This window comes from Octopus bimaculoides, chromosome 17, assembly GCF_001194135.2.
Source record: "Octopus bimaculoides isolate UCB-OBI-ISO-001 chromosome 17, ASM119413v2, whole genome shotgun sequence".
Lineage (NCBI taxonomy): Eukaryota > Metazoa > Mollusca > Cephalopoda > Octopoda > Octopodidae > Octopus > Octopus bimaculoides.
The window spans coordinates 20,368,504-20,396,036 of record NC_068997.1 but is presented as its reverse complement, the minus strand read 5'-3'; the positions used below and the strand labels follow the sequence as shown (position 1 = coordinate 20,396,036).

Genomic DNA, 27,533 nt, shown 5'->3' with positions numbered 1-27,533 from the left:
AACGTGCACACCAGAATATCTTCACATCTTGAAATTAATAAATGGTTTTGTAATTGAGATAGCAGTAGTTATGTTTTCGTTGTCGAACTAAAGTGTCATATTCGATGTCGGTAGACTTAATGGCTGCAATGATATTGGATCCCACAACCCCGAAATAAGGTATTTTAATTATTGCACCTTTTCGGTTCCTAAACTGGCTTCAAATGTATTCATATTAACAGTAGTTGAATACCTTTATTCCCCTACATTTTCTTGCTACGACTCATTTTTTTTTCTTGTTTACCTCCCTTTACTACAAATGACTCGAGCCAGTCAAGGCCAGACATTTATTTATCTAACCTTTTTGTACATCTTGTTGTTTGACCTCCTCCTCTCCATTCTGCCTGTGCTGTTGTAACCAATGTAACTTGAATGGGGCCATCAAGGGAAAAGTTAAGAACCCATTGTTATTGACAACCATCAATTTCTTTCATTAGTAATGTAATTATCAAACACTAATTACAACTAATTTAAGCTGGAATTAATTGAAGACGTTTCTGTATTTATTAGCTCAAAAGATTCACGGACTTATTGATTCACTCTCGTTTCAGCAGTGCATATTCATGAAAAAAGTTTTTAGTGCATTAAAGCTTATGTGAGGCCCAACTTCGCATATGGTGAATTTTCTGGGGGGTTTTTTTTTTTTTTTGGAGGGGAAAAAAACCATCATATATACCATTGTAGTGGCGCGTGTGGCAGTCATTTTGGGAAGTGCCATTGCGCATGTGCAAGGGACTTGCCGTCAGCGGAAGTACCCGAGCACGCATGCGCAATGCACAGGTGGAGAAAAAGCAATAGCGTTCGCTCTCTTTTTTCTCTAGCAGCGGTGGCAACTACACGTATGTCCCGCCTCGACCCCGACATGTGGTCGAAGCTTCTTTGGTATTCTAGCGGCATGCCTATTCACCCAGGAACAAAACGGCTCTACACCAACCTAGAATAAACTATTGATCTGGTGTTACCGTTATCCCTCGTGTTGTTGTATTTCTGAATTTTAATGATTAATATAAGAACTGGGGAGAGATGGCTGAGCCATCATATCTCATCTAATTCTTATACCATCAAATACACTAACAGGATTTAGAATTCTAAAATGAGCAACAAAATATTAACTCTATGAAATGATGTTATCTGTTATGCCGGATATATCTTAAATCCACATCTTAATTTGAATCAATTTGTAGGAAAGAAAGTAGAAAATTATGATGGTATATATCAATCATGGGCAGTCTGTGGCCCACAGGATTTTCTGAATAGCATGCCTAACGAAAAAATTACCCTGAAGTTTTATATTACTGTAGCCTGCCTGCTGACGAGCTGTCTCTCATGTGGCTTGCTTCTTGAAAAAGGTTGCCATATCCAGTATAAATGTTATGGTAACTTCAATTAATTAACTACAAGCATCATCAAACAAGATAAATTAGCAGTTTTACAGATTCTCACACAATAACAGTAATACAGTAGGAGAAGCAGGGTTCTAGACATTCACGTACCCTAGGTCCTTTATAATAAAATAGTGTATATGACTTTATCTTTCCAGGTTTATCCTTTCACCCGAAAAGGCCATGGGTTCTGGCAAGTCTTCACAATGGTGTGATCCAACTATGGGATTATCGCATGTGTACCTTAATTGACAAGTTTGATGAACATGATGGTGAGTATAATTGTTTTAAATAATACTCTGACTTAATTCACACACACACACACACACACATTTTTCTATATAGTGTGTCTCCAGAAGGAAACTGGATACTACTTTGGAGAGTGGCCAACTAACTGTGAAATGATTTATGGCTATTGCTTCTATGCTTTCTGTAGTTAAAAGCATAGAAGGAATGTATTTATACTCTTATTTCTCTTGCAAGTCAGGCTTTATGATATTGAAATTTTTTTCAATCCTTTTGATTCATGTTGTGCAGAAAATATATTTTTTTGTGTTTTTTTCAGGTCCTGTCAGAGGAATCTGTTTCCATTTTCAGCAACCATTATTTGTATCTGGTGGAGATGATTATAAAATCAAGGTAATGTCAGTTTTCACCTTGTTTTTTATTTGTTCACTTAATAACAGTTCATCTGTCCTCTCTACCCAGTATCTCTGTGAGTATCACAGGGTAGATATCTTGTGTACCTCCACCATAGGGTCCTGTCAGAAGCAACTTACATTATACCTTCCAGCTGGTTTCCTAAGCATGACCAACTGAGACTAGGGATATTGTTCAACTTGTCTTGTTCTTGAGTTGGCCCTTGGTCTCCTACCAGCTGGCTTGGCTGCAAGAATCCACTTTGCAACTCTTTCCTGCGACATATTAATTACATGTTCATAGAACCAGAGATGTGACCTCTCAATGCAGAGAAGACTGAACTGTAGGATGTATTTGTGGCACATCTGTGGTGACAATAGATTTTCTTTCTCATCCAAGTCTGGATTGTAATTGAGGCTCATAATTATGTTTCAGCTAAAATATAAAGTCTTCAAGTGTCAAATAGCTGCTCTAGTGATTCATTGAAGTATTCAAATATTCAAAAGTCCTTATTTTTACTTTTGTATGTATTGGATTTATAAATGTGAATATGAATTAAATGAAGCAGTAATTGTTCTTCTTTTTCTTAAAACTTTTATCCTTATTTTTACATTTCAGGTGTGGAACTATAAACAGCGCCGTTGTCTTTTCACTTTGCTGGGACATCTTGATTACATCAGAACGACCAACTTCCATCATGTAAGTTATTGACTTACTCTAAGTTTGTAAATTTTTATTGGCAATGTCCTTCAGTTGTGTAAGAGCAACATTAAAAGTTGACTAAGAAGAGTGTTGATATGTCATGTGGCATGTCACTGCAAGCCATACATATAAGAAAAAAAATTTATATCATTATTCCATCTCATGACATGATTGAGTGTTAGGCTTTGACAACCTTTACTTTGGAATGAAATTGAAAATGTAAGTGCAATCTTGAATATATTGAAGATCTATAAATTTATGCTTCAATATAGAAATAAAAGCATCTTTAAAACAGGAATTTCCAAGGTGTCTGCTCATAAATGTTAAAATGGTGATATGTTCAACTGGCAGAATCGTTATCGTTCTTGTCAAAATGCTTTGTGGCATTTCATCTGTCTTTACATTTTCGGTTAAAATCCACCAAGGTCAATTTTATCTTTCCTACTTTTGGGGTGAATGAAATCAACTAGCCCCTACCTCTAAAAAATTTCAGCCCTTGTGCTTATAGTAGAAAGGATTAGTAAAATGATGTGGGGCAGTCAACACAAAGCTAAATTGGAAACTTTGGTCTAGTGTGTATTTCTTTGAATATAGTACAGCTTAAATATACAATTTAATAAAGAAGAGTGAAATGAAATACTGTTAGACATTTCATTTGACATTTTACTATTTCTGCAATTCCACTTACCTGTAAGTTGATAAAAATAGCACTATATAATAATAATACATTAAATTAGGGTTAGGAGTTCAATTAGGGTAAGATGCAGAAATAACATTGACTGCTTTACTCAACTTTCTTGATTATAGGATTCCCTTTCATTTTGTCATTTAGTTGTTAGATGTTAAAACTATTACTCCAGTTATTAGCAAATTTGTTTTCAAAAAATATCCTTAATTTTGGTATGGCAGGCCAAAGATATAACTTATACAAAAATGTAATTAATTTTACCAATATTTTATGATAATGTTTTATTGTGTTATTTAAACCTGGTCATCTTTCTACTAGGAATATCCTTGGATTGTCAGTGCTTCAGATGATCAAACGATTCGAATCTGGAATTGGCAATCAAGAAATTGCATTTGGTAAATAACTTCTTTCTTGTTTTCGATATTTGAAATAGATTCAAATGATATGCACACATACACATATTTATCTATATATACATACATATTTATTAATAATAATATTAATTTATACTCTAGACAATTTTTACCATCCAGCAGGAAATACATGGAATTACCTATCAGAAGAATTCATAGTGACTAACAACTAATTCTAGTCACTGACATTAAATACTGATCATTGAGGTTAGCTGTTAACTGGAACTTAACTAGATCTAATATGGTATCCACCTGGATAATATATCCCTCTAAACTCACTTTTATATATATAATTGCACAGTGTACCCCCTAGTACCTGTGCAATTAGGTTTCATCATCAATTTAACTAATATGTTTGTTACCTTAGACCATACATCTATAGAAGACAGGCTAATATTAATTGTTAGACAATTTAAACCCCTCAAGTTGATCAATAAAACTAATTGCTTTCATTTTCAGTGTCCTGACAGGTCATAGCCATTATGTAATGTGTGCTCAGTTCCATATGAGTGAAGATATGGTTGTCTCAGCATCTCTGGACCAAACTGTTAGAGTCTGGGATATTTCAGGTATGTATTACTAGATTTTTGTGGTACCTTTTGACAGTAAAAGAAGCACATTTATGTCTGTTTTAAATGAAAGATTTTCGATTTATCATCATCATTGAATGTCTACTTTTCGATGCTTGCAATCATCAGATGAGATAGAGGCAGCTGCTCTGTCTTTCCTATCACCAACCCTCATTTATTTCTAAGCAAGGTAATATTCCCCACAACCAGACGTGTCTTTCACAGAAGACTGGAGAAGAACAACACTGCTTGTATGACAGTGATGCTCACTTACAACCATCACATGTCAAGACAAGGATACATATGTGCTCACACTCTCAGATATACTTATACAACAGGCTTTTTTCAGTTTCTGTCTACCAAATCCACTCACAAGGCTTTGGTTGACCTGGGATTATTGCATAGCAATGGGATTGAACCCAAGACCACATGGCTGGGAAGCAAGCTTCTCACCCACACTGCTACACCTAATATTTTTTTAGAATATGTTGCAATAATTATGGAATGATGTATGTTGTTGAAAGGAAAATAATGATTTCAAGTTTTGGTACAAGGCCAATGTTCAACCAGTACTTATTTCCTTGGCCTTGAAAGGATGATACGCAAAGTTGACCTTGGTGGAATTTGAACTCAGAATGTGAAGACAAATGAAGTGCTGCTAAGCATTTTGCCTGGTGTGCTAACGATTCTGCTGGCTTGCCACCTTGCTTAAGGAATATAATGCAACTGTGTGTGATCTTAGTCAAAGTTCATCATTAATGTCAGATAATTTAGCTCACTGAAAATTGTCTTACTTGAATGGTTGGTATTAGGAGGGAAAATTCTGTTATAAATTGTATGCACCTGCCTATACAAGTAAACCTCATTCAGCTCATGCAGATTTATAAATAAATGTATTTAATGATCAATAAACCTTGACTGACTCCAATGTTTTTATGATTTCAGGTTTAAGAAAGAAGAGTGTAGCTCCTGGACCTGGAGGCCTGGAAGACAGATTGAGAAATCCTGCTCAAACAGATCTGTTTGGCACCACTGACGCCATTGTTAAACATGTTCTTGAAGGCCATGATCGTGGCGTTAACTGGGCTGCGTTTCATCCTACCATGCCGCTGATCATTTCCGGTGCCGATGACCGACAAGTGAAACTTTGGCGAATGAATGGTGAGGCAACTTGATTTTTTTTCTATATAGACTACCCTTGGGGCTGTGAGACCTTATTTATTTCCTTTACATAAAATTCCTGTTTTTAGCTGAAGTTTATGAAGAGTGGACTTGCTTTGGGATACTTGAAAATATTTGTATAGCCTCACTCGCTGTATAGAGAAAGCAAACAGAGGAGAATGAGTGTCACTCTCTTTGAAGCCTGTTATTGCAATGGGTTGAGACACCTGCTCTGCAACTCCCGTCTCCATCCCTGTTACAGTTTAGGAGTGTTGTCCTGCAAGTTACCTGGTAACTTCACTGTGATTGGACGTTAAGAAAGGCATCTAGCTGTAAAAACCATGTCGAAACAGAGTTTGGTGCAGTCTTCTGACTTGTCAGCTCCTGTCAAACCATCCAATCCATGCCAGCATGGAAAGCAGACATTTAATGATGATGATCATCATCATCATGGTTTATGCATGATTCTGTGACTCTGAAGTTTTCTTTGTAATGATATGGTCCCCAGTTCAGTCCAAATTCAGAATGCTTTGATCAAGTGCCTTTTACCATAACTTTGGATCAGCCTTAGCCTTCTAAGTGAAATTGCGAAGACAGAAACTGTGCAGGAGGTTATCAAATGGACTATACCTGTTCTTGTATGATAAGCTTAATCTGTCACACAGTTTAAGAGCACCACCACATGACCCTTGGTTACCTTGAGCAAAGTTCAGTCTGTTGAAAGCATTCAGAGTAGTTTTCATATCTGAGCTTAGATATGAAAACAGATGTACTCCTGGGACTTTTCTCCCATTCTACCTCCACAAGTATTGAAGTGGTCCTGCAGAAAGGTCATTAGTGTCGCTCTCTTCTTTTTCTGAATAAACCCCTAAAAATAAGAATATCTTCTATCTCTTACTGTGGCCATGCTGGGATTCCATCTTGAAGGTTTAGTTAAACAAATCAACCCTAGTATTTAAGTCTTTTATTATATCAGGCTCTTTTGCCACACTGCTAAGTTGTGCAGATGTAAACAAAACCCACTTTGATTGTCAAATAATGGAGAGGACACACACACACACGTGTATATACAATGGGGCTTCCTCATAGTTGCCATTTACTAGATTCACTCACAAGGCATCGGTTAGCCCAGAATTATAGTAGAAGACACTTGCCCAAGGTGTTGCACAGTGAGATTGAAACGGAAACTATGTGGTTGCAAAGCAAGTATCTTAACCACACAGCTATGTGTGTGCATATAGAGGAACATAAATGCAACTTATGGGGTCAAAGATAAATTCTGTATTTGAGTTTCTTTGATTTTTCATTTCATTACTTGTCAAGTATTGTCTTGGAACTAAATGTTTCTCTTAATCTTTCAGAATCCAAGGCTTGGGAAGTAGATACATGTCGTGGTCACTACAACAATGTCTCTTGTTGCTTATTTCACCCTCGCCAAGAACTTATCCTAAGTAATTCTGAAGACAAGACTATCAGAGTCTGGGACATGAGTAAACGGTAATTCACATTGAAATGAATGAATTCGTTTAAATTAATTTTGAGTTTGGATATGTTTTTTTTGTCTTTTTTTCTTTAATGAAATTAATAATAAAATTGAATTCTGTTTGTACATACAAGAGTAAATAATACTTTTTTTTATATATTTTTCAGAACCAGTGTTCAGACATTCCGAAGGGAACATGATAGATTCTGGGTCATTGCTGCACATCCTACCCTCAATTTGTTTGCAGCTGGTAAGAGACTTAATTGCATTAGTTATTTTTGTGTTAGCTGCATATTTATGATGATGATGATGGTGGTGGTGGTGCTGTTGGATGTTATGTTAAAAATACAGTCATAAAGCTCATAAATAAGTTTGATGTTTTAACTTGCTTTAAAGTGCATTTTCTTGAAAAATAGTGTAGAGAAAACAGAAATAATTGAGACAAATTATTGAACTTTTAGCTTGTAAATTTCATTATCATGAATTTATGCAAATTTCATTGAACAGGGAGTTGTATACTATCTTGTTCTGGACAAGGGTGCATACTATCTTATAGTGGAAATGTCTTGATCAACTGTTGGGTTTGGCATAACCAGAAACATAAAAATGAAAAAAGGATATAATGTAGAATCCCTTTTCTGCTCTGTGACCATGGAACATACCAAACCATGAGTCATGGTTTACTTATTATTGGATTGTTTGGATGTTTGGAGAATAAAGAAGAATGCACAAGACTGCATAAAAAATTGAGAAAATTCTATATAAATATTATGAAATACTTAATATGATCTCTGTAGCAAAATTTTGCTGCTGTGACTTTGTGTTAAGCCAACCCCTATTCTTTTAGTAATTTTTATATTACTATTGTATTATCACAGTTGTGAGGCAGTGAAGATGAAATGTCTAAATCAGTTACATTGATTTCTGTGGTGACTTCATCACTTTAGATATGCTTCCCATAGTGGCAGGGGTTGGATGGTTTGTGAGGGTCCAAGTCAGTTCTCATTCAAAGTTACTGCCCTCCTTGACAGGTTTGAGGGCTATGTCTCACATGTATGTTCTATTTTTGACATGGTTTCTATAGTTGTATCCACTTCCTGACTCCAACCACTTTACCATGTCTAATCATATCTTTGCATTCACTCTTTATCAGAGTGTTCTCAAAACAACAAAACACATAAGTCATTTGCTTTGTGGTTATCACTCCCAACCACATGGTTTTGTGTCCAGTGCCACTGCATGGCACCACGGGCAAGTGGATTTGGCAGAGGGAAACTGAAAGAAGCTTATCATATATAAATGTGTGTGAGTGTGTGTCACTGTCGTACAAGCAGTGACATTCATTTCCAATATTATGTTGGAAATATTACAATGCTTGGGCCTCAATAAACTCTGTTCAACCCATGCAAGCATGGAAAAGTGGGTGTTTATATTTTTACATTACGTGTTGTTGGAATATTTGTGCGCTTGTAAGGCTTGACTGGGTTAGTCACCATTTCATTACATTTCCTTATTTGCATTAACAGGACGACACAATTAATTGGAATTACTCTGATTTGTGGTTGCCTCTTTATCTTTTCAGGCCATGATAGTGGGATGATAATTTTCAAGTTGGAGCGAGAGCGTCCTGCGTATGCTGTTCACAACAATCTCCTGTACTATGTGAAAGATCGCTACTTGAGAAAGCTTGACTTCACTACATCTAAGGATACAGCTGTCATGCAATTGAGAGGGTAAACACGAATTAGTTTCTCTCTTAGCTTCTGATGTATAACTTTGGTAGCTTTTAGTAGCTAACCAAGCTATTATTTTAATTGCTTCTCCTGTTTTTACTTTCATTTTCTTTTTATTTTTTTCATATTTCAGAGGTTCTCGGAGTGTTGTCTTTAGCATGTCATACAACCCAGCTGAAAATGCAGTCCTTATCTGTACGGTAAGTGTAAAGCATAAAGCCTGCCACTGTTTGTTGTAGATAAACAACTAAGGATCATTTGTTGGAAAATACATGTTAATCATTTCATAAGTACAGCTTAACAAAATAAGGTGGGAAATTGCTTGTCCAGTATCCACTTGAAAAAGTGTAAAGATTACTTGCATAATCTATCTCTCAAATCATATCTGTTGTTTTTTTCTCTGTTCTATTATATGGATTTATAAATATGAAAAATTGCAGTCCCAAAATAATACAAGTTTTAACTAATTTGAAACAGGTGGAAACCAAGACCGATAGTTACAAAGTATTTGTTCCTGTAAATGCAGTTTTCTCTTATTATATTGAAATTATGACCTGTTTAAGAAAGACATCTAAGGGATGTTACAGTAAATCTGGCTGCTCATCTATTGATATTTTAAAACTAAGTTTTACTTTAAATTAGCAAATAAACTTGATACAGCTAAACAGAAAATAATAACCTGAAGCAATCAAAATACAGTAATCCCTTCCCATGTTGTGGTTCACCTATTGCGTACTCAGTACATCACAGATTTTTCGGACTAATATATGTAAATTTATATCGTGGACTCCTCAGTATATCCAGGTTTCTACAGCTGATAGGTATTTATAATTATTTAGATTTTAATTATTTCTGTGGGAGGTTTTGGAACATAACACCTGTGATAGTTAAGAGATTACTGTATGTTTTAAATTTAATAATTGTTGGCTTTGTAAAAGATTTCTACAGTTTTCCATTGGAGAATTTTGTAAGGGTTTTTTATGATTTAAGCTAGGTTTTCAGACATCTTTGTTGTATAGTCATCAGTTAGGTTATTTTTGATCTTACTATAATCTTGAAATTTGTATATTAGTACAAGGAGTAATTAACTGGTAGTTCTTAACCATGTTAGTAACCTTGTTGTTTGTTATTAACTTTGTCTTTGCTAAAGTATTTTCCTCTTGGGTCTAACTATCTACTCACTTTTTTACTTTCAGTATGTGTTAAGGAAATGCACAAGTCTTATTTTGTTAGATCATGTTTTGTTGTTCTTTTCACAAATTATATCTCATAAACAAAGTTTTCTAATTTCTGTTGGCTATCGTCTCATTTTCCTGTAGACTATTTTTCTTATCACTGAATATTTGTTGAATTAGTTTTCACCTTCCTTAAAGTTTATTGTGAGGTTATCACTGGTTACAAGTATTAATACAGAAAATCCAAACAGTTTAGTATTTAATTCTGTCATTTTCATCTATGTGTATGTTTAAAAATTGACCCACCAGATTTCCTTATGAAAGAAGGTAAGAGTTGTTTTCTCATGGTAGTAGCAATCGCGAAAGAGGTGATATGGAAGTCAAGAATGAAATGATTGGTGACAAGCAGCTTCATCTCTGGCCTTGGTTTGGTGAGATTTTTCACCTTTCACCTGCAAAGGAAAGTGAGGCTGGAGAGAAGATACCTGTCAACGAGAATGTACAAAGAAAGATGGGCACATGTAGCACGAATGCTGTGTGTGAAAGACACTGCGTAAACATGTCATAAGGCTTACAAAAAGGTGTCGGTAGTGGAACAGGGCTTGTGGGATCGGAGCTAAAATCTGTTCTGCCTCATTTCAGGTTTGTCAATTTGTTTTGTAATTTGTGTGTCTGACCCCAAATCAGGCTATGTTGGCCCTGTGTGGGCAATAAAGAAACAGATAATATCAGCAATGTAAATAGAAACATAATTTCTTTGAACCAGTCAACAAGTTGGCAGATCGACTGCCCGTATACTTATGTTGTTATGTACTTCCTGGTCTGCCCTGGCACTTGCCACCATCTATATCTTCCTCTTCCTTTACTCAACCACCTCCAGTTATATTCTGTTCCTTGTGAGTATGCCCAGCATTTTGCCACCATATTGAGCAAACTTATGGGGTCAAAGACTGTCCTTTTGTAACCATTTCATCTTTTTAAAGAATTCATTTTATTTTAAAGAAAGGTGTCAACTGAGGGAGACCTGGTGACTATTTTTAACAGTTTGACCAACATCAAGGATTATTAAGATTATAAAGTAGTAATTAATGATAGGGATGTTTTTATTCACATTCTGCCATCAGTTTGGAGGCCTCTCTGTTTTCTTAGCTCTATTCATCCAGATATTTCAGTTAGGGTTAGATTTAGTTGCTTGTGATAAGGCTTAACTATAAGCACTTTCACATTACCCACAAGGTGTCTATGGCAAAGCTTAATGACAACAACACTTGCATTACCCAGTTTCTAAAAAGAAAGGAAAAGATATAGAGTAAAACTAAATCCTCAAATAGAAAAATAGACTTTGTTTTGATGCATATATAAATAGGTAAAGGTTGAATGTGTCTACTGAGATTGTGTGAATTTATGAATATATATATATACATATACATAGAGAGAGAGAGAGAGAGAGAGATATAGATATATGTGTGTACATATATATATGAATGTATATATGTGTGTGTGTGTGTGTACTTCAAGATTTTATACATATCCCTATGGTACTAAACTTTAGTTACTTTTTATTTCAAGTATTGTTTTTGTATGTATTTTCTTTGTACTTCACAGTTTGTTCATTTCTGTCCCCTTTTTTTCTCTTGACTCAGAATTTTACTGAAAGTTTTCTCAAAATTTTTATTTTGTAAATATACTTTGAAATACGGTGCTCCTCCTTAACATTTTAATAATCTCGCTATTTTTTAATACAGGATCACATGGGTCTTATGTTAACTTTGTTACTTTAAAATTGGTACAAAAGAAGAGAGGTGTCAAATAGAATGTTATATAATGTTAAGGTATCTTCTGTTCTTCATGAAAAAGTGTAGTATGCAAAGAAACAATGGTTTATGAGAGTGCTGTAAAGATCATTTGAAAATGTTGAAGTGCCAACTTCTCTGTGAGGTAGATAAAAACAACTACAGCACAGAGCCTTGTTAAACTGATAAAATATCGTGTTGTTGGATACCTGTAACCCGTTTTAAACATGTCTTGCAACAAACAAGTCTTGTGAACCTGTTGTAAGATAATTCATATTACTTCTGCAAACTGAAACAATATGTAAGATATTCTTTAGATTCTTTTCGTTTATTAAAGAAACTTACATTGATAAATGTATTCTGAATGATAGACTAAAATACCAAACCCGTACAGCAGTGGATTGTGTCTAAACAAATGGTGGATATATGATATAGATATTTGAGTTTAACCCTTTTGCATTCAGATTAAAATGTATTGCTTATTTATTCACATTGTTTTGAATTAATCATTTGTTATCTCATAGCTTTGAGATTTTGGTCATAGGGTTGTTTGTTTTTAAAATGGCAATGTATGGTAGATGAGAGAGGCAACATCTGGGTCAATTTGAGCGCAAATCACATAGAATATTTGAACTTGATATGCCAAGTTTCAGTTCTAAAGAGTTAAACGTTTTAAAGAGTTGTAAGTCTGATTCAGGTAAAGATACCATCTGTATGCCAACCATTCCTAAGCTGAAGCTAGAGCCCATCCCTTTACAATGAAGAATTTTGACTGAGCACTGCAAACTATGAAAATATTTGTTAATTATACAATATTCTGACTGCTTATAACAGTGAGCTGTATTATTTTATTTATTTAAAAGCTAAGGTGTACTAAACCTGTGAGTGTCAAATGTTCTGGTCATTGAACCCAATTCAGTTTTGGAACTTGGTTGCAGACCGTAGAACTTTTTGGCTGGTATTCAAATAAAGTTTGTAGTGATCAAAAATGAAGGTCAATCTAGAAATTGTTTTAAGAACAGTACTGAATGGAGCAAATATTATCAAATGCATTTATTCAGTCAATTCTATGGTAAAAGTTGATTATAAAAAAAATTGAGTTTTTTTTTGTTTTTTTTTTTCTATAAAGTGTTGAGGTGTTTTGCTTTAATGCAGACAGATTCAGATTTACAAACTCAGCTTACTATTTTCTTGATTTACCTTCTCTCAAATTTTCTTTGCTAACCGTTTATGAATGTTTGTCGTTGTATTGATGCATCTGTTCTATTGTAGGTTGTAATTCCTGAATCTGGAAACTGGGAATTACAGGTAATTCAAGGTTTAGTTGTGTATTGGACTACAAAAACAGTTATTTTGCTTTGAAGTGGGAGGATAGTTAGCACGATATATATTTTGTAAAAAAATATATATCTTCTTTATTGAACCTGCTGTGTTCACTATTATTAATCAAACTGCATGTTATGCTATGTTTTTTTTTTCTGTGTTATCTTTTTCTCTCTCTTGGTTCCAATTATTGGTTTCAGTTCTTTGTCTTTAAGTCACAATTATTCTACAAAAATCTAATGTTCTCAAAATCTATCTGATGATTAGATAGATGTTTATGTAGTTTGCTAAATCACTGGAATGTTTTGCATTGAATTTATTTGATTTTAGAGATGTTAGTAATATATATCTCAGGTTATCCTCATCAAATGTCCATTTTTCATGCTGGCATGGGTTGGATGGTTCGACAGGAACCAATGTGCCAGAGGACTGCACTATGCCCCAATATCTCCTTCAGCATGGTTTTTGTGGCTTGATGTCCTTCCTAATGCCAACCTCACTACAGTGTACTGAGTACCTTTTATGGGACAGTGGTACTAATGAGGTCTCCAAGTAACTTGCAAGACTAAACCCCTCAATTGAGTGGGTGTATAGCATTGAGAGAGGTGGCTTTATGCCAGGTGATATGAATTTATATATTATAATATGTATTATTAACATCTCTACATTGGGAATAACTGGCAGTAATTTGATCATTGATAAATTAAAACATCCTTACTGATCTGCATTGCCTTAATTTGCAATTCTTATTTTTTAGATATTTAAAAGAATAGTTTCTTTTCTCTTTTAAATGCTTCTCAAAATGATTACTCCTGAATTCTCAAACTTATATTTTAAAATAACTATTCTAGAAAACCTATTGCCAAGATGTAATGTCAGTTAGGTCTAATTATCCAAATTTTCACATTTTGCTACACGATGATCTTTGTAAACAAATAGTCCTCTGGTTTTTGGACCAGTTGTTCTGTAATCCCAAAACTGATCAAGCAGTTCTTGGGCACCACTAAGTAATTGGTCCCACTGACAAGATGTGACTCACAGATCTATTGTTCCTTATATACCACACCTCCACCTAACTGAAGACTAAAGTTCACACTCTCTTATATATTGGTTTATCTTATGAGGTGCAATGTGAAAGTCTTCATATCCAGTTTGTCTCTGTAAACATGTCATTTAGCTCCAAATTAATTCTGATTGAGCAAGCCTATGAGCATAGGCATTCCTCTCATGACCATCAAGTTTTTTCGTTAAGTGTACCCCAACTATAATATCTATTTTTTAAAGACAGTGGTTGTGGTTTGAGGGAAGTTTAGCTGCTATGTCTAGGTGTTTGAGCATCCCTGTAGAAGCTCCTTCCTCGACTTGATACATCTAGAGACTCTGTCAGTTTGCGATATTTGTTGTTTTATTGCACTTATCATTTGTGGTGTGTATTGAACCATAGTTTGGAGCTAACAAAACTATTGTTGTTTCTGCTTTTATGTGTGCTTTGATGGGGACACTTCTCGTTCTGTTGAGTTATCACTCTGTGAGGTCATAATCCAGTACATAGCTATCAGTTTTTATTCATTCTCAGTTACTTCTTTTCATATTTAGTTCACTGTAGTTGTTGAATGTCGTAATATTGTCAGTGGGGTGTGGAGGCGTATGACTTAGTGTTTAGGGTGTTGGACTTACAAGATTGTGGTTTCGATTCCTTGACCAGGTGATACTTTGTGTTTCATCCGTCTTTGCATTCAGAGTTCAAATTCCGCCAAGGTTGACTATGCCTTTTATCCTTTCAGGGTTGATAAAATGAGTACCAGTTGAGTAGTAGGGTCAATGTAATTGGGAAACAAATTTCTTAACCTCACAGCCATACCTGTCATTTACTTCTTTAAGTTAATTACTTCAACTGCAATTTTAGTTTATTTTTGTAGTTTTCTTTGTAATTAAACATTGATCTTGTATTACTAAAATCTGTCTTTTAGACAAGTTTTTGATTCAGTATTTATCTTCATGTTGGTCCAATTCCTCTCTGTACAATCTTGTAGAATACCAATCATAAAGAAGCTTTTCTCTCCAGAATCTTTTGGAAAGTTATTCCATTCTTTTAACTTTTAGTTTAGTTCTTATTCAAACATTCAACCTCAGTGATTAGTTTCTAGTATTTGCTTCATTGGTTTCTGAATAAGAAATTCTTGTATTTTTCTGTGTTCCATTTTTGTATCTGTCTCTCTTTGCTTGATTCTAAGTATTTTTTTAGATATTTATGAATACTTAGTAATGATTTTTCAACTTTTTTCTCATGTATGTTAAGTACCTTTTTGTGATGTTTTTGAATCTTATTTTTGTAAACCCCTGTTGAGTCCCATTTTGATATTTTCCCAATTTATTCAGTCTGTTTCTGCTGGGAATTGGCTATCCTGATGCTTTACTCATCAGATCTTTCACAGAATATTTTAATAGTTATTTCAAAATTTTGTCTTATTAGTGTTTGTATTCTCTCTGCTGTAGTATCCCTTTTTTTTTATATATAAATTTATCAGTTAACCCTTTTGTTGCTATATATCTATGGAAATATACTGCTTTTGTTTCAATTAATTTTGAAACGAAAAACTTAATAAAATCGCTGCTGATGATGCACAGATATGCAGAAATCCCAGAATCTAGCAATTCCCCACCACTGTTGGACACTTTTCATTTACTACTGATTGGAGCCTGGTGTAGCCATCCGGTTGCACCAGTCCTCAGTCAAATCGTCCAACCCATGCTAGCATGGAAAGCGGACGTTAAACGATGATGATGATGATGATTTCTGTGGTTTGTAGAACTATATGTCTGTACGAGTTGCCTTCTCAAGACAAATACCATATTATTATAGGTTTCTTACAATATATCCACATTAATTAAGACATACAGATTACTATTAGACTGGTGTTTGGAACATGAAGTTTTAATGGAAAATTTTAATTAAGATCACTTTAAAACAGTGTTTGCATTATGGAACTAGGGATGATCTCTGGTGGGATTAGTAACAAAAGATTTAAAGCCCTCTTAATACTCATTATCATTCTGTGTCTTTGGTTGCTTTTATTTATTTTTTAACTATTTTATGTTGTCTTTTTATAACAATGGTTTGATGGTTGTGAGAACATACAGTTAAGTGGGGGATAACATTTTATATGTTTTAATGTTTCAGTTATTGGACTGTGGCCATGCTGGGGCACCACCTTGATGGGTTTTATTCAAACAGATTAACCCCACTACTTATTTTTAAGTCAGATATTACTTATTCTATTGGTCTCTTTTGCCAAACTGCTTGGTTACAAGTTCATAAACAAATCAACACCTACTGCTGAGCGGTGGGATGGACACACAGACACGTATACAGTTTCTGTCTTCCAAATTCACTCACAATGCATTGGTTGACCTGTAATAGAAGACACCCACTTACCCAAAGTGCTCTGTGGTGGGATTGAACTTAAACCATATGGCTGCAGAGTGAACTTCTTAACCATACAGCCATGCCTGCATCTATAGCCATAAACAAATTTTTTAAATTTTGTCAGTTAAAATTACTTGTAATGAAAAAAAAAAAAAAACACAAACAAATTAGCGTTAATGATAATTCTTTTCAAGAAAAACAAGAGAGACAACTCCAAAATATTCAAATTGATTAAAAGTTGAATAGTGTTTTACAGTATCAAGTTTGACTCTAGTCTGTCTGGCTGGCATCAAGCTTCTCTCTATTTTGTGGTTGAGTGGTTAGTATTAGGGAAATAATTCAGCTGTTGGATTATGTTGACCATAAACATGCAAATCATTAAAATCATATCCATGCACACATCGAGAAATGGATATAAAACAATTAAAATAATATATTATTAATACTAAATGGACAAGGTAGTAGTAGATACTGTGTTTGGTTTGAGTCTCTTATCTGTTTTTAATTGATTTTTTTTTTTTTACACTACAGAATTACAAAGTAATTAGATAGGAATACAGTCAACTGAATAATCCCTAGTTTATGACTGGTGTCTACTTAATATAAGTTGCCTTCAGCTGGATTTGGTGTCAGAATGTGTAAGAACTGAAATACTAAATTATCATTCATCATGCTAATATTTCTGTCAGTCTGCTGTAGTTTATTTAGCCATCACAGTTAAGGTGAAGCTGGAAAATTGCATTAGTATAAACTTTGTGATACAAAATGATTGAGAAATTTCTTGATAACCTTTGATTATGTTTCCTGTCATAATTTAAAGAAAGAATATTGTATATTTAAATAAATAGCAATGTTTGTATGGTAATCTTTGCTTAAAGTAGAAGGAAAAAAGATCCCGAATCAAATGGTAGTTGAACAAGAAACTTTATAATTTGAGGAATTCAAAGAGAATTTGACGAATACTTTGAATCTATTTAATAATCTTTTAGTCAGTGATTTACAGAAGTTTTATGAATTTTTACTAAAAATATCCTACAATATAATTTACACCAATTTAGAATTACTTACAACTTGATTTGAGCCTGTAAAATAGCACTTGATAATTTAATCAAAATGCACGAGATAATTTTTTCTAAACATTGTTAAACATATTTTGTGAGCTAAGCATGATTTAATGCCTTTATTAGACTTATATGTTCTTTCTCAAAAATAATATCACCAGCTGATGGTTTTAATAACTAAAAATCTAAATCAAAATATGATTTTTATTTGCATGAATTTAAAATGAACTAATTTCCCAACTATTTTTTGCTTAATTTTAAAACTGTATTTATTTTATGTACATCAATTAAAAGCAGTATTTACAAAGATCATCTTTAATATCTACATAGATTTTATATGAGGCAGTTTTTCTTTCAAACATTACACATTATACTCAAGGCAAAACTGTGTACAAGTTTAGTTTTTTGTTTCGGAAATTGAAGAATTTTTTCATATTTCTCAATTATTCCTTTATGTATTGTTTGGAATATTAATACTCCTTAATACTTGTATTCAAAAACTTCCTCAACATCATTATCAGAATGAAATGGTAATAGTGGTGTATCATTGTTGCATTTTACAGTAAGCAACAAGGGATCATGGGAGTAATGTTGCAACTGATAAAATCATCATAGCAGGAATAAGTATTGTTTAACAGTTATCTATTAGTAATTTTTATAGTTTATCTTGTTCTTGTGAATTAATTTTTGGTTTGTGTTTTACTGTTAGTCAGGCTTCCATAACTAATCTCATATTTGTGAATATTATAGTCGATGGTATTGCTAACAATTCATGTTTTTCTATCTAGTTTTATGTGTACTGTATCTCCTATCAGATGCTACAAAGACCCCTTGTTGTAAATGGTCAACTGACGAGAAAGTATTGTATTTACGTGTCTGATATAACAGTTTGTCATAAGGCTTACATCTTTTATGTCTTCATTGGAATTTGTATTTCAACATTGGTTGTCTGAAGTACATTCTGTGGTTTGCAAGGTTGCCGTTTCACATTGATATGGAAGTTTATATATATACAATGTCCAACCCATGCTAGCATGGAAAGCGGACGTTAAACGATGATGATGATGATATATATACACACACGCGCGCACACACACACACGCGCATGCGCGCACACACACACACACACACACACACACACACACACACACACATTTCCTACTTCCATGTAGTCTTTCAATCAGCAAAAGAATTGGTATAAACCCTATTACTTGTCTTGAACATTTTTTGCCCCCTTTTCATTTGTATATCAAACTGCATATATACTCTATATACTGTGAACTGAATATAAGGGAACAAAACTAAGAAATATTAAGCATTCTGACCAACGCTTTTTTACATTTATTTCCTGTACATGAAGTAGTTTACATTTTTGTGACATTTCTGTTCTCAGTCTTATGTCAGCTCGATACTAGAAGTTCAGATATTTTGTGTCATTCAACATCTCCTTGAATAATAATCTCCTACACCTTCATTGACTTAATGTTAATCCATAATTCTTCATTAATAGAGTTCCTTGTTTGGTCAATCAGCTTTAAGCTGTGTCACTCAAACATAACTTCTGTGATGTCATTATCTCTGCAGTACTTTCCTGTTGCCTTCTCCAAGTGGGTATGGAGTCTGGTGTTTTGGGGTGGTGATGGTAGGGGTTTCTTTTCTGAAACAGCATTAATGGAGTGAAATAAAGTAGATTCCTGAAAGGAAATTTAGTAACTTATTACATCACATCTAATGGTTTCAGTTTCTAGAACTATCAGACGTGTTGATATTCAACTTTTTTCCCCTCTGGGGTTAATATATATTCCTACAAAAATATATTTGTTACTAATCAAAAGAGTTTGTCATTGTTGGGATTGTCATATTGGGAGCAGTAATTGTACATGAAATAACGTATATATATATTATATCATATATTGTATTTTGGTTTGTTTTATGCAACATACATTGCATTTCTTTATACCTTGGACAAAACTCTTTTTTTACCCGGGCACAGTTTCCCTTCAGGCTTCCAATTTTTCCTGGGCTTAATTATAAAGGAATATTATTGTAAACTTGCTTTGGGGCTGAATTTGCCTTCCATTATTCTAAAGCAGTGCTTCTCGATACTTTTGATTCTCTGATATACTAGATATCTAGTACATAAAAAAAAAAAAAAACTGGCCCAATATGTTTGAAAAACTTCAAAAAAAATTAAGTCCTTAAATTCAGCAAATAATCAGAATGTATTTTCATTTTATTACACATAATTTTCGTTATTAGCTATAGCATTTTTCAAAACACATAAGTGTTAGCATGAATTTTCTAAGGCCCTCTATCATAATTTTAAATATGTACAGTTCATTATTTGAGAATCACTGCTCTAGAGTTGATGTTAAATAGCAGATGTGTATTGACTTTGGTTTGTTTGATCTGCAGAATAACTTCAAATTCAGGTTCTTGAGCTAATGTTTTTTTTTTCCTTTCTTGTAAGGTTGTGAAATTTGAGAGTAACCAACCAAGTACTTTCTTTTTTGATATTTGATATTTCTAAGTTCAAATTTCACTGTCACCTTTCATCCAGCTTTCCAGTGTTAATTGAAAAATTATTGATTACATATCTGACAAGTTGTAGTGCACCTCCATTATTATTATTAAGACGGCAAGCTGACAGGATCGTTAGCACACCAGGCAAAATGCATAGCGCCATTTTATCTGTCTTTATGTTCCATGTTCAAATTCCACCGAGGTCAACTTTGCCTTTCATCCTTTTAGGGCCAATAAAATAAGTACCAATTGAACACTGGAGTTGATGTAATTGACTTACCCCTTCTCCGAAATTGCTGGCCTTGTGCCAAAATTTGAAATCATCCTTCTTATTAATGTTATTATTATTATGTCATTGTCTAATCAGTTAGCTTCATATCTCTAAGTTAAACTTGCATTTCTTTATCTTTTATCTTACATTTGCTTCAGTCACTGGAATATGGCCATGCTGGGGCATTGCCTTGAACTGTTTTAGTCAAACAGATCAATCCCAGTACTTATTCCATTGATCTCTATTGCCAATCTGCTAGGTTACAGGGTTGTAAACAAACCAAGACCAGTTGTCAAGTGGTGGTGGTGAGGCAAACACACGTGCATTGGGCTTTCACATAGTTTCTACCTACTGAATTCATCACAAAGCATTAATCAGCCCAGTACTGTAGTTGAAGATATTTATAAAAGTGCTGTGCTTTGGGACTGAACTCAAAACTACGGCTTTGAAAAGCAAGCTTCTTAACTACCCAGCCATGCTAGGTCTATCATAAAATAAAAACAAATTTTGTAACATAATAAAAGATTGCTATTATTTAACCTTAGATCAGCTCTGCTAGAGTGAATATATGATCAACAATATTCCTACTTTGACCATCTTGTATTTTTTCTTTAGATTTTCGTGTATATACAATTACAGACTTAGTGTATTTACAAATACAGTACCCACTATGTCCTTTCTTTCTAAAAATGGTTGGGTGTGACATAGTTTGTTTCAACACAAATTCACATCAAGAACTTTGCAAACGAAGAATTTATGTGATGTTTCCAGAAATCTTACTGATTTTCACTCTTTGGTACTTTCAGACATTTAGTTCATGTGTTTGTGTGGAATGTTCACCTTTTTTTTATTAATGTTCTTTTTTTTTCTTTTAATGCTATGGATATTTTTATTCTCTTTTACAGAGGACCAGTAACGTTGACAATAGTACATATGATTTATATGGCATTCCAAAAAATTCTGATTCACAAAATCCTGATGGTAATTTCAAATTTGAACTCTTTTTAATAATTCATTTACTCATCATCATTGTCATCATTCAGGACTGATAAAATATGTACCAGTCACATACTGGAGTTGATGTAATCAACTTGTCTTTTCCCTGCAAAATTGCTGGCCTTGTGCCAAAATTTGAAACCATTATTATTATTATTGTTGTTATTATTATTTGTATTTATATATTATTCTTTTATACTAACAAAGTTGTTTGAATATCTACCTAATGGATGAAGTTTTCATAAGCAGTAGTGTGAACACCATATAATTTGGATCTCCTTGACTAACAATACAGTCCTACCATAAGTACACATTAACCTTTGTAATAGATATATTCAGTTAGGAAACATTCTGCAAATGATTCCATCCAGCTGTCTTAGGTCAAATGATAAATTATTGACTATCAGTTTTTTTTTTTTTAATTCCTCTTAAAACGTAATACTTTGATTTAACTTGATGTTTGACTTATTTCTTTTAGCTCCCGAAGGAAAAAGGTCTTCTGGCCTTACTGCTGTATGGGTTGCCCGCAACCGTTTTGCTGTGCTCGATAGAACACACTCAGTAAGTGCACACGTTTTTGTTGGTTTTTTTTTTATGTTGATTTTCTTTTTGAATAGGTAGAAGGCCAAGGAGTGGGAGTAGAGATCTAGACTATGGAATCATCTCTTTACATTCCTGGTATCTATCAGTTGAGCTCTGAGTAAAGAAAGACAAAGACTGAATTGGTGGGAGTGAAATTCTGAATATAAAGGATTTGTGTTGGATTGAATTGCTTGTGTTTAGTCCATAGCAGAACAAAGGCCTCCTCAGCGTGTTGTCTCCACCAACCATAACCTGATATGGAGGCCATGAATTGAAGCTTGAGATCATGCTGGTTTGATGAGCAACTCTGCCACACTGGCCCGACATGGCTTGGCAGAGGGATGCAGTTTTTATGCTCATACCCAGGAGTAGTTAAGTCAATTGTATTGACTTCAAAAAGATGAAAGACAAAGTTGATCACGAATATAAAGAAATGAAACTAAATACTGTTGGACATCTTGTCTCTCATTGACTTACACATAGTTTCCATTCTTTTCTGCTATTTTCAATTCACTGCTGGAAGAAGCCTCATTGTGCTGTTGCTGGTTTATCGATGTTGGTTGTAGGCCCATCTGTTGACACTGGCCAGTTGTGTGTCGGGTATTGTGTTCTGTGGTAGCATGATTAACCCTGGACATTGACAACACTGCAGCTGAATTTGAACTCTGAATGCACTGAGTCAGAAATACTCACTAACAACTCCATTAATTCACCACATTGGACTGGGTCTTTATTTATCAACCACCAAAACAATGAAAGACAAGCTAGACTTCAGTGGGATTTGAACACAGACTACAGGTGCAGGCATGGCTGTGTGGTTAAGAAACTTACTTTGCAACCATGGAGTCTTGGGTTCAGTCCCACTGCCCAGCACTCTTGGATAAGAGTCTTCAACTATAGCCTTGGGCTGACCCAAATCTTATGAGCAGACAATCCACCTCAACGAATTTTGTCTGACCCATGCAGGCATGGAAAAATGGATGTTAATGATGACGAAGTAAACTGATATAACTTGTTTAAGAAAATTAAATAACAATCTGGGACATATCAAAGTAGACTAAGATAAACTTAACATTCTCAATATTTTCATTCTAATATTGATGTTTCTTGCTTTTAGATTGTTATAAAGAATCTGAAGAATGAAATTACTAAAAAAATGCAAACTCCCAGCTGTAATGAAATATTCTATGCTGGAACTGGATGTCTTCTTCTCAAAGACAATGAAACGGTTACCTTATTTGATGTACAACAGAAGAGGTAGGATCTCTATTGTTATTCATCTCTGTCAGTTTTGTTTAAGTTCTTTTGATGTATTTCATCATATCCTGTATTTTATTTACTTCGATATCAAATTAGCCAAGGCCAGCTTTTGTAGAATACGTCTGGCTTATATCATTATAAGCCGTAAGTAACTACACAATATTATCAGTTATATATCCACAGCTTTAATCAGATATTTTAAATATGAAGAATAACTTCATCTGCTTTACATAGGAATAGTTTACTCTCTCCCTGTATCAAATACTCCCCTCATACCCCCACCCCTTAGTAATGATAAACTCCTGCTCAGTGAGTTATCTCTCCTTTCAGTTATTATCTCATATTAAATCTCTTGTTATTTCGTTCCTTGTTTTAGGTCTTTGGCATCTGTCAAAGTTCCCAAAGTTAAATATGTTGTCTGGTCCCAAGACATGACACATGTAGCACTGTTGAGTAAACACGGTAGGTTTCCTATTTCTTCTACTTATGTGTGTATTGTGGTACTTTTAGATGATTTAAATTTACACCTAACAAATTAAATCTGTATTTACTTGAGCTTTCTCTTGATATTATAGGGTGATTATTGGACATTAGACTAGAATTCAGGTTGTTGTTCTATGAGAAAAAGGACATAAAACATTTTAATCCATATCCCTCCCACCCTCTCTAATGAGGTGGGGTTCTTTCTGGTTTGACAGGTTATAATTTCCTTGACCTATGAACCACCAAAATACTGCTGTAATTTTAAATATCTACCTGTAACATAGCCTTTTAATCTTCATACAGAATCTGTTATGTGGCCCTAAATAAGACGTATGACTATTAAGAAGCACACTAATTCTCAGTTGAATTTAAGGAAAGGTGTTGACTTTATAAATTTTGCAATACAGGAAGCTTCTGCATGGTCACTTGACAAGCTTAAAATAGCAACCAACTCTTCCTCGGTTTGCACTCTGCTGTCTTATATGAGAAAAAGCAACATTTGATTATGTAGTTCTAAATACTCTTAAAATGATGGCTGATCATGTCTGGAATGCATTTGATTATAGTATGCTTGATCAAGATTGACCTGTGCAGCTAAGCTACAACCATTTGTAAGTTATACAAATGGGGTTTGCCAGGCTGTAAAATGCCTGAGTGAAGTTTCTAAATGTCAGCAATTGAATAATATAAAATATATAGCTATAAAATAATGCTCGAGTAATTATTTTTTATATCAAAATTTATCTTTACTGATTTTGTTTTGTTTTAGTTATTGCTATCTGCAGCCGTAAATTGGAAAATGTGTGCACTATTCATGAGAACATCCGTGTTAAGAGTGGAGCTTGGGAAGAAAGTGGTGTGTTCGTTTACACAACCAGCAATCATATTAAGTATGCTCTGACCAACGGGTAAGTTGCTCTATCATTCTATATAATAATGTGATATATAGGTGTGCTATATATATGTGTGTGTATATATATATATATATATATATATATAATAATGTAATGTAAAGGCTCAGGAGTAACTGTATGGCACCTTGCGCAAGTGTCTTCTATGGCGTTGGGCCAACTAAAACCTTGTGAGTAGATTTGGTAGACGGAAACTGAAAGAAGCCCGTCATATATGTATATATATATATCTGTGTGTGTGTCTCTTTGTGTCTGTGTTTGTCCCCTCCCCTCATTGCTCGACAACAGGTGTTGGTGTGTTTAAGTCTCTATAACTAAGCAGTTCAGTAAAAGTAACCGATAGAATAAATATCAGACTTTAAAGATAAAAAAAGATTCATTTGTCTAAATATTCAAGGTAGTGCCCCTGCATGACCGCAGTCTAATGAGTGAAACAAGTAAAAGATAAAAGATTTGGATATTATTTTTGCATTGGCTAAAGCTTCAAACTTTATTTTTAGGGATCATGGAATTATTCGCACCCTAGACTTACCCATTTACATAAGCCGTGTTAAAGGAAACAGTGTGTACTGTTTGGATCGTGAATGTAGACCAAGAATCCTGGGTATTGATCCAACTGAATTTAGATTTAAGATGGCATTGGTCAATCGCAAATATGAAGAGGTAGGTTCTTATTCTTGTTCAATATATTTCCCACACAGAATTAGTGAGTGATAACTAGGATAAATGATGTTCTAGCCACGATCATCCCACCTTTCTTTATCTGAGGTTACGTTATCCAATGTGTTCTGTATACCTGTTATTTCTGAAGGTGCTGCACATGGTCCGTAATGCCAAACTTGTCGGACAATCCATAATTGCCTACCTGCAGAAGAAAGGCTACCCAGAAGTGGCACTACATTTTGTCAAAGATGAAAAAACCAGATTTAGTCTTGCTTTGGAATGTGGAAACATTGAGGTGAGTCATTCATTTATCACATCTTTGAACTCCCTTGGGGGTCCATATGAGATTTTATTGTTAAAATTTATGTGCAATAAATTGCTTATACTTCTTCAATACACAAAATATTTTAATTTTTTGATACAATTCCTAATAATATTTAATAATAAAAATACATTAGGAATTTTTTTCTATCTATATCAAATGGCTATGGAGATCCAAGAGAGTAAAATAGGAATCAAAGGAGTTCATAGGCAAAAAATGGTTAAGAACCACTGCTTTAGATTGTCTCTTATTAGATTTCTTAAATTTCAAAATGTACATCTCTTTTTACAGATTGCTCTGGAAGCAGCACGAGCATTAGATGACCAAGCCTGTTGGGACAAGCTTGGTGAAGCCGCTCTTCTCCAAGGTAACCACCAGGTTGTAGAGATGGCATATCAACGAACTAAGAACTTTGATAAACTCTCTTTCCTCTATTTGATTACTGGCAACTTAGATAAACTCAAGAAGATGATGAAAATCGGTATGTTTTGTATCTGTTTTAAGATTGAATGTCGAATTAAACACACTCAACACATTGTGAGATGGATCATATCTTGATGTATATTTACTGTATTTTTCAGCTGAAATTCGCAAGGATGTTAGTGGTCACTTCCAAAATACTCTACTTATTGGCGATGTCCATGAAAGGGTGAAAATTCTGAAAAATTGTGGCCAAAGTAAGTGAGACTTGTATTTGTTGTTGTTTAACCCTGTACATCAAACAGACCAAGTCATTTGAATGAGGACATACTTGGCTTGTATATGCATTTACTTTTGTCACTAATTTGATTAAACGATGATAATGAAAATAATGTCGATGGTTGTTGTTTAGCAGATCAAAGGTATTTTGGCCCATTTTTGTATTTGATATGTGCAAGTGTGGCTGTGTGTTTTAGGAGCTTGCTTCCCAAACAGTTGGTCATGGGTTCAGTCCCATCGCATGGCACTTTGGGCAAGTGTCTTCTACTATAGCCCTGGACCATCCAAAGCCTTGTGAATAGATACAGTTGATGAAACAGAAAGAAGTCCACCGCATGTGCATACGTGTGTTTGTGTGTAGATTTCGTCTGACGGCTGTAAATTATCATCACCATCATACAAGCTAGGCTTGTTTCCAATCTTCAAAAAAAAAAACAAAAAAACCTCTCTAGCTAAAGGTAAATATTTCCTTACCTGGAAACTAGTGAAGGTTGTCAATAGGAAAGTCATCCAGTCATAGAAAATCTGCATCATTAAATCTTGCAAACATGGAAAAATGGACGTTAAAAATGAAGGTTTACTGCATTGTCTAGTGAAGGCTTTTGCTAATTCTGAATCTGTTATTGATACTTTTGCTTGTGTATCTTACAAATTTTCCAGTATTCAGTGTTTATTCTATTTTCTTGCAGAATCCCTGGCTTATTTAACAGCTGCTACTCATGGCATGGAAGAGGAGGCCCAGAGTTTGAAAGAGAGTTTCTCAGAAAAAGAGCGAGTACCTGACTTGTATCCAAATGCTAAGCTTCTACGGCCACCAGTTCCTATAACTCAACAAGAGAGCAATTGGCCCTTACTCACAGTTTCTAAAGGATTCTTTGAAGGTGCCATGGCTGCCAGAGGTTAGAATACATCATCATTATTATTATTAAGCAACAAGCTGGCAGAATTGTTAGCACGCCAGGCAAAATGCTTAGCGGTATTTTGTCTGTCTTTATCTTCTGAGTTCAAATTCTGCTGAGGTCAATTTTGCCATTCATCCTTTCAGGGCTGATCAGTCAAGTACCGAGTACTGGGGGTCGGTGTAATCGACTTAACCCCTCCCCCAGAATTTCAGGCATTGTGCCTATAGTAGAAAGGATTATTATTATTTATTATTGTGAGGACGTATGACCCTTGTGGTTAGTGTTGCATTCACTATTATGAGATCATGGTTTCATTTCCTAGGAGCAAAACAC

General features: G+C 34.4%; 1 protein-coding gene across 1 annotated transcript in view; it reads left to right on the top strand.

The window, feature by feature from the left end:
• The window catches only part of LOC106883905 (coatomer subunit alpha), a 52,317-nt gene that overhangs the window by 15,182 nt on the left and 9,602 nt on the right, over nucleotides 1-27,533 (top strand). The window contains exons 3-22 of the mRNA XM_014935044.2: nucleotides 1,580-1,693; nucleotides 1,987-2,060; nucleotides 2,679-2,759; nucleotides 3,769-3,845; nucleotides 4,323-4,432; nucleotides 5,378-5,593; nucleotides 6,955-7,090; nucleotides 7,244-7,326; nucleotides 8,659-8,809; nucleotides 8,943-9,009; nucleotides 21,288-21,363; nucleotides 21,857-21,939; nucleotides 23,078-23,217; nucleotides 23,597-23,682; nucleotides 24,473-24,611; nucleotides 25,115-25,277; nucleotides 25,426-25,572; nucleotides 25,891-26,080; nucleotides 26,181-26,276; nucleotides 26,988-27,197. Coding sequence (XP_014790530.1) covers nucleotides 1,580-1,693; nucleotides 1,987-2,060; nucleotides 2,679-2,759; nucleotides 3,769-3,845; nucleotides 4,323-4,432; nucleotides 5,378-5,593; nucleotides 6,955-7,090; nucleotides 7,244-7,326; nucleotides 8,659-8,809; nucleotides 8,943-9,009; nucleotides 21,288-21,363; nucleotides 21,857-21,939; nucleotides 23,078-23,217; nucleotides 23,597-23,682; nucleotides 24,473-24,611; nucleotides 25,115-25,277; nucleotides 25,426-25,572; nucleotides 25,891-26,080; nucleotides 26,181-26,276; nucleotides 26,988-27,197 — 2,439 coding nt within the window. The remainder of the gene's footprint in view (nucleotides 1-1,579; nucleotides 1,694-1,986; nucleotides 2,061-2,678; nucleotides 2,760-3,768; nucleotides 3,846-4,322; nucleotides 4,433-5,377; nucleotides 5,594-6,954; nucleotides 7,091-7,243; nucleotides 7,327-8,658; nucleotides 8,810-8,942; nucleotides 9,010-21,287; nucleotides 21,364-21,856; nucleotides 21,940-23,077; nucleotides 23,218-23,596; nucleotides 23,683-24,472; nucleotides 24,612-25,114; nucleotides 25,278-25,425; nucleotides 25,573-25,890; nucleotides 26,081-26,180; nucleotides 26,277-26,987; nucleotides 27,198-27,533) is intronic.